Raw genomic sequence first — 12,154 nt, forward strand, 5'->3', positions numbered from 1 at the left:
GTAAGGAGCCCAGGGCAACTCTGATTTTTGACTGCTACCTACATTTATCCAGACCGCTCCGGCTCTACAAATCCTGTTCTTTTGGGGCAAAAATGAGGGGGCCATCTCACTTTTCTACCTGGCTATTCCAGGTACATTTTAAGCCCTACCTAACCAGTTTTTCAAAATCCTAAGTTAAAAACTTGCTCCCTTTTAGAGCAGTGGAAGATACAAAAGACAGAAAATCTGAATGCAATATTCGGGCTTGAGAGAGACGGGGTGCAAGAGCAATTGTTGGTTACTCAACAAAGCAGAGGATAGGGCAAAATGGTCCAGAAAATAGTAGCTTGAAGCAGAATACTTGCTGAAGTATCAGTAGGAATCAGCTGCTCTGTGCCCATCTGTGAGCTACAACTCATGCAGCAGACCAAACTGCAGATTATTAATGGCTTATGCAGGAACAAAGTAGGTAATAAAAGGGTGCTGGTGAGGAAGGCTCCTGGCTCTGATTTTGCTGGCTTCCATAAGAGGGGTTCGCATGCTTTTTCCAGCCGTTCTCTCCAGGAATCTGTGTATAAAAATATTTGTTCCATAACCACAGCGAACAGCCTCCCATCGCCTGGCAGCCGCCTGCATACTTAAGGCTTTCTGCTGGCTGAAGTTTAACTCTGCAGGAGCCTGTGCTGACGCTGAGTCTAATCCTAATTTCAGACTTTCATGTCCTCAGCCCAGCCCGTGGGACTGGGGCTGTGACAATGGCAGTAGCACATCCCTGGTGAGTGTGGGGTGAAGATCAGCCGTCACATCGTGCCGCTAATGAGAAGTACCAGCCAGGACAATAAGGAGCACTCTTGCAGTGGTTTATGTCTTCAAAGTGCTCTGCTCTCACTAGCTAATTAAGCTGCCTCGTGACAAAGGTATGTGTTTGTGTTGTGCCCAATGTAACTGCGCTGCATTGTTACGCAATAGATCAAAATTGGATGGTGTCTGCAGATAGCAACCAGGAAATCAATTAACCAGCTACAGGCTGCTCACACCCCAGCAGCTTCAAAGCGGCCCCACGCCCTTCGGTTAGCCTCGGCTGCTCTTTGGGAACTCGGGAATTCATGGAAAGCTGCACATGCCAAGTGCTTCTGTGGCTGCAGTGTCTCGCAGCAGCTCCGTTTCCAGCCACACCATCTCTAACTCTGCCCGGAGGGTGCAGTCCTGGTACTCCTGAGTTAAACCCAAGCACTGCTGCGCTTAGCAAAGAGCCCAGCTCAGTGCTGCTGGTGCTGCGTTCCAAGTACAGTAATTTCAGGACTATAAGGCGCACCCTTTTGACTAAAATTTTCCCCCGAACCCGGAAGTGCGCCTTATAGTCCCATGCCCCTTATATAATGGACAAAGTTGCGACATTTGCCACCCTGAAAGAGTGAGCCGTGAGCCATGGGGGGAGCCGGCAGTGCCGCGGCAGCCGGATACAGGCGGGCCTGGGGGCCAATGGCGGCCGGGTTGAGGCGGGGCCTCGGTCAGCAACCGCGTGGGGGAAGCTGGGGGCGGAGCCTCGCTGCAAAAAAAAGTGCGCCTTATAGTCCAGTGCGTCTTATATGAGCTACAAAATTGTGAATTTTGCCGACTCCCAGGGGGTGCGCCTTATAGTCCGGTGCGCCTTATGGTCGTGAAATTACTGTACAGGATTGTCCTGCTGGGTGCTGCTCGCAAAGGAAAACAAGGTCACGCTGTGCTGGGCTGCCAAGGCGAGGAATAGAGGGGATGCTCTGCTTTATCTGCAAGATTTCAGAACCTTACTGGGCAGCAAAGCCACCTTCCCACAGCACCCCAGCGCCTGCCAGCAGCTGCAAACACTGCCGTGAGCCTGCAGTCAGCAGAACCCTGCCTGTTGGCAAGTGCCACAGGAGGATAACCCTGACTACACAGCGCTGACCTATTTTCTCTCAGGAAGGAGCTTGAGGTCACTGGACAGATTTCTGACATCACAAGTTCAGTGCTCAGCAGTGAGTCAGAAGGCAATAAGAAGGTTAGGACAGATGGGAAAGGAAACCAAGAAGTGAATGTACTTAGGTCATTGAACAAATCCAGGTAGCAGCCACATCTTGAATAGTCTGTGCAGCCTGCTTGGTCCATTGGAATTTGTCCTTTTGGAGCCAAAGAGGGCATTGCAGAGCTGTGAAGGGTACAGAGAAGAATAACACTGTATGGGAGGGCACCTGTGTAAAGAGAAATGGGCTGGTTTAAACTGTTCGACCTGGAAAAGGCACTAACAGAGGGAGATTTTGTCACAGCTGTCACTGGCACAGAGATGAATAGGAGAAACAATGCTGTGGTATAGAAAGCAGGGTGCACCCCCTGAACTGGCAGAGGTGAGGGGAAGTGCTTGTTCACACAGTGTGATGGGGAATTGTGGAGCTAATTGGCACAGGATGCTCGAAGTGCCAAAACAAAAATGTGTTCAGAAAGTGATTAGGCAGACTGAGAGGGAGGACTGGTCACACAGGGCCAACCACTGCCTCCACAAGTTTCTCACCAGACTGACAAGAGACTTGAGCAGCAGAAGTATTGGTCTGCAGGTGTGTCTTAGATGCTGCCCCTCACGATTTTGAGAGAGATGAACTCTGGCTCTGGGTTAGTAAAACTGCTTTCATGTTCTCCCAATTCCTGCAGTGTTGTGCCAGCACATGTGCTACTGTGAGTAAAATAAAACACATGAACTGCCAAAGCAATCACATTCTGCAAACAGTGTGGCATTTTTTGTGTTGTACAAAAGGGGTTTCCTGTGCTAGGGAAGACCTGCCCATTTGCCTTTGTGTCCTCTGTTCTGCTCAGGAGTGGAGCCTTCCTCTCTCCTTGCTTTCCCGTGTACAAACAAGTGATTAAGCAGAGGACCTGACCTCTCCTGGTCCATCAGTTGCAATCAGTTACTTCATGATTTCAAAACTGCAATATCCACTTAAAAATTAAACCAAATGCCTTTATTACTTGCACCACAGAGAAAATGTCTTTAAGCCACCAGAACCCAAAGCACTAGGCCATATTTTTAAAGAGGGAAATCTTTAGTCACATCCTTTTAAAGTGCTAGTTGCCATTAAGATATGGTCATGCTATTGCTTTGTTTTGCAGGATCTCTGTCTCAGCATTTCCAGTGCTGGGGGCTCCCCCATTCTTCATGCACTGCCCAGATGTTTCTCCTGAAGGATGCTGAAATCGGGGAAGCTCTGTGGAGTTCTAACTTGTAAGGTCTCAACCAACGAACACATCCTTTCTCCCTTCTGTGCCACAGCCGTGGCTGGGCTTTGGCTGCTGAGCATCCCTAGGAGAGAGGGAGGATGGTACTGCTGTGAGCGCTGCTCACTTGCTGATTGTGCGGCAGCGCAGCTGCTCCCGAGGGCTGTCCTTAGGCTCCAGGGTGTGCTGTAAGGGCTGCCCCTGCTCCAGGGCTACACCAGCTGCATTCCAGATCCCGTTTTTAAGGAGGCAACAACCTCCACTGCTGTATTATAGGGACCAGCAGCAGCACTGCTAAATCCTGAAGCAGCCAAGTGTGACAGTCTCCATTTGTCATCCCCCCCAGAATAACAGCTCTTTGCCAGTGGATTTTGTAGAACCCCTCATCATCAAAGCTTTTCCTTGCAAACAGATGGCTGCGGTGTGTGACACCCCGAGTGCCTGTGGGACCCAGCGCAGACACAGGGGCTTGCTCAGCCCGCAGGGGCTGCGTCTGCCTCCAACCTGGTGCTGGTGAAAGAGCAAATGCAGCTGCAGCTCACACCCTGCGGGACGGATGTGCTGACACCAGGCTGTCTGTGCTGAGCTCTGGGGGAAGGCATCTGCCCTGCCGGAGCCCCAGCAGGGCTCATGCACAGCACGGCTGCTGCCTCTGCTCCCCTGGGCTCTGCACACAGCTGTGCTTAGCAGAGTGGCAGGACGAACAGCTGGATCCTGCCCAGCCAGTCAGCAGCAGCCTGTCCCCAGGGAGGAGCCAGCCCTGCAGGGAGTGTGAGGCTCCCTGTGCCCGGAGTGTGCAGGGGAGGATGCTGCCCAGCCCTGCAGGGAGTGTGAGGTTCCCTGTGCCCGGAGTGTGCAGGGGAGGATGCTGCCCAGCCCTGCAGGGAGTGTGAGGCTCCCTGTGCCCGGAGTGTGCAGGGGAGGATGCTGCCCAGCCCCACAGACAGCACTGGGTGCCTGGGGAGCAGGGCTGGCTCTCGGGGTGTGCAAAGCCCTACGGTAGCATATGGAAGATTCTATGGGCACCACCTGGCTCTTAGAGTCTGCTCAAACAGGAAACAGGGGGGCTCAAGGACATTTTGGAGAGGATCTAACTTGCTGCTGAGCACTCATCAAGTCAGAGGCTCTGAGGGAAGTCAGGAAGCTGTGACCTGGGTGTTGGTGGCTCTGGTTTGTGGGTCGGTTTTGACTCTCACCCTGCTATTGGTGCTGTCTGAGCCATCTGAGATGACTGTGAGGGGCACTCCTAAAAGCACACTGGAAATCCTTTTGATATGAAGCCACCAAGACTCTGTTTTTACCTTATGTGTAAGTCTTCCTGTAAAAAATGTGATTTTTTTTCTCATTGCTGTTAGAGGGAAAAAGACCTGTCTGGCCTTGTGTTAATGCTTTTTCCTGCTCAAGTCCATTTTTCCCATCGGTTGTCACCAAAACACATTGTGTTTATGATTTAATAAAAGGAGAGGTTGGCCAAAGCTCAGCAATCCCCGGCTGCACAGGGCAGTCTGGGCAGCAGGATCATAGGCAGCAGGACGGCTGCTGGCAGCAGCTCTGCCCCAGGGTGTGTGCCACAGAAGGTGCTGCACAATAGAGCTCAGCTAAAGTAAAACTTTTTGTGTAGCTGCCCTCCTCCTTTTTCTCTGCCCTTCCACAGTAACAGACTGGGGAGGTTGCATAACTCACTCTCCATGAGAGGTTCACAGAAAACCTGCTCATTGCTGCTTTGCATTTCCAGCCCTTACTGGAATTGAAGTCAAATGCCAGCTTTGGTGTTGCTCAGGGTTCAATAGCATTTCGTACCACCTCCCTTCCCTGCCTGCCTCCTCTCCTCCACCTGCAGCACGGGACAGCAGCACCGGCTATGTTTGGAGGTTTTATGAACGATGTCACAGGCAGGAGAGGCTCCCTCCCACACACCTGCACGGCACCAGGGCTGTTCCTGCCTGTGACATGGAACATAAAGCAGACCTGTCTGGGTCTTGCCCCTGCAGTGCTTTACACCCTGGTGTGGAGCCTGTGCTCCTCTCTGGCTGCCCTGGACACCATCTCCAGCACACAGGTCTTGGGCAAGGGTTTCTTGCAGCTGCTTTGTGTCCACCATGGATGGGACATCAGTGCAGCATCTCCTTCCTGCCAGCACCATTCTTAAAGTTCCATGGCCTGGAGCAGAAAGAGAGAAACGGAAGCCTGTACTTTTTATTGGAGACATTACAGCTCAGGAGCAGCTGGGACCATGTGCACTCCTCAGCTCCTCCTCCTAATCAAAAATCCAGGCTGAGTGAGGAACATGAGAAGCTGCCTTGCAGCAGTGGTGAGTTGGAAGAGACTGTGAGCTGTGGCAGAGCCAGAAATCCAGCTTGGATAGAAACTGAGTGTTTTGACTAACTGGGAACAAGACTTGCTGGGAGCAGCTGGCTCACTTTTCCCCCCTGAGTGCTGAGTCAGCATCTGCTGGGAGCTGGTCTGTGCCTGAGCTGTGCCTTGGCACAGCAGAACACACAGCTTTCCTTTTGGATCCTCTCAGTTTATTTGCAGAGCAAATCTCCCCATTACCTTCTCTTAAGCTTTCATGACTGGCTGCTGCACCAGTGCCATCCTCTTCCTCCCCTTCTAACCAACTTGGTGTGCAATGGGGACACCTTCACCCTGCTGTGCCCTTTGGGCTTTGGCACCTTCAGGGAAGGGCTCAGCAAGGAACCTCTTCTGGCAAACGATCCCCATACCTCATGTCTGGGAGCCCTGCAGGAGCAGGCTGTGACCCCACACACCCTCCAGCCTGCAGATGTTTCCCAAGGTGAGCACTGGAGCTGCAAATAAATCTCTGGTAAGGCCTTTATTTATCTAAAACAGAAAGAGCACAAACCACCAGGAAATGCCCTATTAATACACTGGAGATAGAATCAGGCTGGAAAACTCCAGGCTGGACTGTAACAGCACACAGCCTGTGATTTAAAACCCATGTGTTCAGCAGGCCAGAAGCCAGGAGCCCCAGGCACTAATCCCAGTGCTGAGCTCCACAACAGAACTTCAGGAAGTGGGGGAGAGGCTTTGTTTGAATTTCCCCATGTTTTCCTGGGCAGGATCCTTTTACATAGTCATTAAAAGTTTAAGAACTTCGTGGTTTCTTGGGGCTTCCAGTTGGTGGAAGATGTGATGGCCCCAAAAGCCATCAGCAGCATGCACCGAGAAAAGGGGCTGGGTTGTTTTTTGTGTTTGGTTTGGCTTTTTCTGATTTTTTTTTCCTGCTGTGATTAAGAAAAGCTCTTGCTCACCAAGAAGGCATTCTTTAGAGGCGTGCCTGTCCCTCATTACAGCATAAAAGCAGTTCCTAGTTTTTTTGGGGCTGGCAATATTAAGACATTTGAACATACGAAGTAAGCTGATCTCTAATAGAACTAAGGATTAGGTTCGAAACTGCCATACATTTCTGATTGGATGCAGATTCAGCAGCTGGGCTATTTTTGGCTCGTGAACCACTCTAATGGCTGTTTATTTTTAAGGTCATTTTATGTTTGCATAGCATGTACACCCTTCTGGTGGGTGGGAGGCATTGTAAAAACAATCACTGCTGTGCAGAGTTAGGAACTAAGCCTGGAGAGGGATGGAAAAAACAGAACTCAGTGTACTTATTGCTTTAAAGCCTAAAAACATCTGCTTAGGTCATAAGGTTTGCTGGCCCACTCTGAGCTGTGTCCCCACCGGAAAAACACCGTTCCAATTAATACAGACTACTGCAGGGGACTGCAGAAGACTTGGGAAAAGTCAGTCAGATGGTATAAATAGAAAGGAAGCACCAGATTTGATGCCCTTACCTTTAAGCAGTAAATAGAATCCAGAGCAGTCTCCCCACAGCTGAGGAGCCACAGCTTGTGCTGGGCTGGCCAGCCTGGATCCCAGCTCTTGTTAAGACTCTTGTTCAGTAATAACATGCTTTATTGTCCTGTTTTCCTGGCTCCTTCCTGTTGGCCATATCTTTATTCACACACAGTCAAGTGATACAAGTTCACTGGAACAGTAGCAGTTCATAAAAGACAGTAAGAATAATTATCTTGAACTGAAATTTTAAAAAACACATGGCCATCTGTCAAGCAATGCACTGCTTGTAACAGGTCATGGTAAGGAAACATTTTAGAACATTGGCAGTGTATTCCCAGTGATGTTGCTTTTCCAGACCACAAAATACACAATACAAAAATATACTAAAAGTAATAATAGAGTTTGTAGAAATGTCTGCTGCAAAACAATTGCTGTTGTCTGATTTCCTCTATATTTACTCCCACGCTACATTACGATAGAATACTTGAATAAACACAGTTTATTTCTAACTGAATTTGAACTTCAAAGCTGATCTCAAATAAAGTCTTTGGCTCCCATCCTTGAAGTAGTAAAGGACCTTAACTTTGGACTCGTGAGACTGATAAGGCAGGAGGTGAGCCCACAAGTGAGAATTCGATGCCTTGGGCAGGAGGCCCAGGAGGAAGCTGAAGTGCTGTACTTCACAGGATCTTAACTTGGGGCTTTTTCCTGGATCTGTAAAGACTTCTAAAAAATGTTCCCTGGGCTGTCCTTTTACCTGATAGGCTTGAGTTTTTCAAGTTTCTAGTAATCTGGTATAACTGCCTGTGCTTGAGAGCTGGGCTCTGCACCTAATTGAGTGAACTGCAGTACTTCTCTCCCTCCCTCTGTATTTCTCTGCTCAGTGTAATTTTCCCTGTCCCTTTCCCCTCTCCTTCCCCCTCCTGGCCCCATACCACTGGCATGGCCTCTCTCCATGGGAGAGAGCTGGATGCTCCTGTGCTTTGCCAGGGCTGCTCACACTGAGCCTCCCACAAGCTCCCTGCATTCCAAGTACCGTTCTCTTAGTGCTTCCAGCCTTGAGAGATGCAGGTGAAGACAGGAGCCAGTGCTGGCCCTACTGTGCAGGGATGAGCAGCTGTTCCCTCAGGCTGGCACGCTTGCAGTGAGAATCTCAGAATGCTCCTGGCATCCAGAGTGACCCTTGCCCTGACAGAGGAACACACTGTGAGCAGGTCAATGTGTTCAACTCCAGGATTTCTTGCTCCTTTTTCTCCCAAGAGCCAATCTCAAAACATTTCAAACACGAAGTTCACGTGGCTGTGCTTTAGCAGAGAGGAAGAATAAGGCACCGAAGGTGAGCTCATTTGGCCAAGGCTGATCTATAGGGCACTGTCCCAGTCCTCAGTGCTCTCCAGAGCTGTTCTGTCTGTGATCACATCATATGAGGTGTTCTCAGAGGGGTAAGCTCACCTCTGCTCTGACACCACACACAGGGGCCAAGACCCACCTTCCTAGGCATGGCCTTCAGAGAAAGCATCGGGAAGGACACGCACTGGAGGCCACAGGTTGGCTCCCCAGTGTCTAAACACCACCAGCTCCCAGGCAGGTCAGCTGTGGAAAGATGACCAGGATACTTCTGAGGTATAAAACTCTGTGTCTGCTGGCCACTGCTCAGCTTTGTCCTCATCAGACTTGTCGCTGTCATCGCCGCTGGAGGGTTCGTAGCCCTGGATGGTGGCAGAGTGGATCGGCTCCGCCTGCCTCTGATCCACCTGTGCCCCCTTCTTCTCCTCTGCCAGCAGCTGCCTGTAGCACAGGTTGCAGACCCTCAGGGGCTTGGGGGACAGCCGGGGCATCAGGAACCTCTGCCTGGAGCAGTCTGCGCACACGACGAAGCCGCACTTGCGGCAGTGGTGCCTGCGGGTGAGCGTGGAGAACTTGGTGTGCGTGCAGCGCATGCAGATGTCCGTGGCCTTGTCTGGGATCCAGGGAGCCGCGTGCTCCCTGCAGGGCTGCCGGCCCGTCTTGGTCAGCAGGTGCTTGATGCACTCCTCCAGATGGCTGATCCACTCCTTCCTCTCCGTGAGGGAGGCTGCAGAAACCACAAAGGACTTCTTGGAGGTTTTGATCATCCAACGGTTCTTCATCTGCAAGGTGTCTGGCAGCGTCTCCAAAGTGACATCTTCAAGGGGAATGATGTGCTGGGAATTGTACTTCCTTTTGTTGATGATTATGCTGCCGTAGACGAGGATGTCGTTGAAAAGGAAAAATATGCGAGGCTTCGGTTTCTTGCGGCATTCTTTGGTTAAAATCCCTTCTCCCAGAAGGACCCTGCCCGGCAAGGCCAAGGGCTGTCCAGAAGCCCCAAAGCAGTTTTCCACAGCAGCAATGCGCTGGCTGTTGATCTCGGTGTTTGCAAGATGGTCCACCATCTCCAGCTCACTCTGGAGAGAGGAAAACAAAGAGGGAAGTGGTGAAGCTGCAGGGGTGAAGGTGAGCAGCCAGTATACACACAGGTGAGATGCTCCTAGCACAGTCTGGGGGTACAGGTAACCTCAGAGCTTTAGTTTGTTACCTTTCTAAATAAAATCTTCAAACTTTCTGACCTCGTTTTGCAACAGCCCAGGCTACACTGGGATGGCTCAATTTGCAGCGACAGAAGCCCCTGAAGGCAGAGCCAGGTCTTCCTGGTTGTGCTTTTTACCAGTCTCCCAGTGTGCCCTCAGAAAAGAAAGCTGTTTGGTCTGAAGCTTATTTTATGCAGATTCATAGATCTGCATAAAAGGGTCTTAAGAGCAAGCCTCCCGTTTCTGACTGCACACCTGCTTTCTCAAGGATTGGTTATAGACACACACCTCCCACAGCTCCATTTTGGGCAAGAGCTGAGGCAGGAACAAAAGAAAACCCTGTGGTTTCACTTGTTTCTGCTGGTCTTGCATGCATGACAAAAAGGGTGAAAAAAAAAGAAATTAAAAAAGCCCTCATGATGGGAATAAACCCACACAAACTAAGCCTTTCCTCCATTATCTCAGGACTGATGGCGCTTCCAAATGCAAGACACATCATTCTGAAAACACTGTGAGCTGTGCTGAAGGGGAAGTGGAATGCACCACACTCATCTCCTCTCCCACACCTCTGCACCCTCCTTCTCACAAAGTCTGGGGTTTGATAGTGTGCTGTATTTTTGTTCTAACAGGAAACCCAGGTAAGGGTAACTCTGCAGCAAAAGCAGTTGCCTGCCCTTGGCAGTCTGCAGTAAGGAAGGCTCTCCCTGTAAGTGGATTTTTTTGGTGCCCCTTGCAGGCTGGAGGGTGCTGCCCCAAGGCCAGCTGGCCATGGGAATGTGAGTCATTTCCTCCTGCAGAGAGGTAGCTCAGCCATCACGAGGCACTCCAAGATCACAGGGGAATGTGTCCTTACCCTGCTATTGCTAATGGTTCATCAAACCACTCATGCAGAGCTGCTCTCCACTGCCCAGAGTCCCTGCTGCCAAGGAGTTGGAGGGAAAGGGGAGAGGAGGATGACAATATGCCTGGTCCTGTGTGTGTGGGACATTCTACCCTCTCCCCTCACCCCCAGTCACCCCTTGGCTGTGCTGGGAGGAAACCACAGAGCTGCTGCTGAAGGCTGTGCACAGCGTGCACCCCTCACCTGACCCATCTGGCAGACAGACCAGGCAATTCCTCTGAGTTCCCAGGACTTCCTTCTCTGGGGGAAAAGGCACAGACCAAGACATAGGTTTAGCCATGGGGGATCTAAATGAAGTGACCTACCCTGCAGAAATAGCTTTCACTGAGAGGCACTGAGTGGTGAGTGCTCCTGAAGAGCTGCCTTGCTCAGGATCCCGCTGGAGCTGGAGGGAAGGATGTATATCCTCAGGGCCCCAAAGTACTGGAAGGCACTGCATGGAGCTGGGCAGTGTGGGGCACATCCACTCGTGTGTGTGTGTGCAGTTTACATTCACTGACTGCCCTGGCCAGGCTGCAGCCACAGGGGGAATCCAGGGGCTGACTGCAGCAACAGGGACTGAAATCACACCCCAACCAACCTGCCACGGCACAGACATGCAGCAACTGGGCAAAGATCTGTACTTGTCATTGGAGAGGAGAGAGCCTCCATTCCCCACGTGGATCTGTGTATGGAGATGCCCTGCTGCAACAAGCACCGTGTGTTTTCACCCTCTCCCTCTCAAATACACAAATTAGGCTGAAGAACAAACAGGCAGGGCAAACTGCTGTCAACAACTGTGCACCAAACTCCCTGAGCAGGGTTCCCCAGACTCTCACCTATCCTGGGATGTGGTCTCTCCACAAATCCCTGGATGAGGAGTTCCTGTGTGAAAGAGCAAGATGAACACACAAATAATAAGGGAAAAACTCAAATTACAGCTTGGGATCCTCGGTGTGCAAAGACTGTGAATGCAATAATATACTGTCAAGAACTTTTGGCACCAGCAACACCGAATGGGATAAACCAAAGCAGTCCCACCAGTTTCCTTTCCTCAGGCTTCTGGGCTATGGAGCTCTTAGCCTACCTCTTTTATTTTATTTTATATAGTTTAGAAGCATGGCCCAACCTTTCAATAGCTTACGGTATTTGACCAGACTCTATTTCTAGGGGTCTCTGCACACCAGATTCCAGTGGGAATGAAAATATTTTGTCAGATATAAAGACCTTGCCTGCACAGAGCCAGGAAACCTGAGCTCATTTTCAGAGGAGTGTAAGCTCTGCTGCTGTGAAAGCTTCAGCTGTTGCATTGACCTGGGTCCCTGCACAGGCCAGAAAGCTCTTGGACTTACTGCATGGAGCAAAAGGAGAAGGGGCTGGACACAACCCTGTAGTGTGAAAAACACTGAAGGTGAGCTCTCATTACACATCAGACTTCTACCTGCAGGTATGTCCTTACTCCTCCACCTTCTGGTTTGCTACCTAGTTAAAATACCACGAGTTAACCTAAGAAAAGCCAACTCTGTCGTGGGAAAATCTTCTCTGCCAAGACTAAAATTGTTAGTCTTAGCACAGACTGCTAAATTAGTGCTCTAGCCCAGGGTATTTCTTGAAGGAGCTTTCCTGGGACGCAAAAGCAGAATGTTTCCCTTCCATCTCTCTCCCCCCCTCAGGCATAAGTGACTAGAGAACAGCACCTACACAT

The 12,154-nt window shown here is 50.6% G+C and overlaps 1 protein-coding gene across 7 annotated transcripts in view; it reads right to left on the bottom strand.

The window, feature by feature from the left end:
• Positions 1-12,154, bottom strand: part of PLEKHF1 (pleckstrin homology and FYVE domain containing 1) — a 63,947-nt gene that overhangs the window by 49,350 nt on the left and 2,443 nt on the right. For 2 of the 7 annotated variants that reach the window (XM_033069768.1, XM_033069769.2), the window contains exon 2: positions 1,638-9,446. In XM_033069768.1, coding sequence (XP_032925659.1) covers positions 8,610-9,434 — 825 coding nt within the window. In that variant the 5' untranslated portion in view covers positions 9,435-9,446 and the 3' untranslated portion in view covers positions 1,638-8,609. Of the gene's footprint in view, positions 1-1,637; positions 9,447-10,422; positions 10,876-11,288; positions 11,446-12,154 lie in introns of those variants that run through there. The other 5 variants (XR_004419053.1, XR_004419051.1, XM_033069771.1 and 2 more) reach the window with 5 other exon arrangements.

Source organism: Catharus ustulatus, chromosome 11, assembly GCF_009819885.2.
Source record: "Catharus ustulatus isolate bCatUst1 chromosome 11, bCatUst1.pri.v2, whole genome shotgun sequence".
Classification (NCBI taxonomy): domain Eukaryota; kingdom Metazoa; phylum Chordata; class Aves; order Passeriformes; family Turdidae; genus Catharus; species Catharus ustulatus.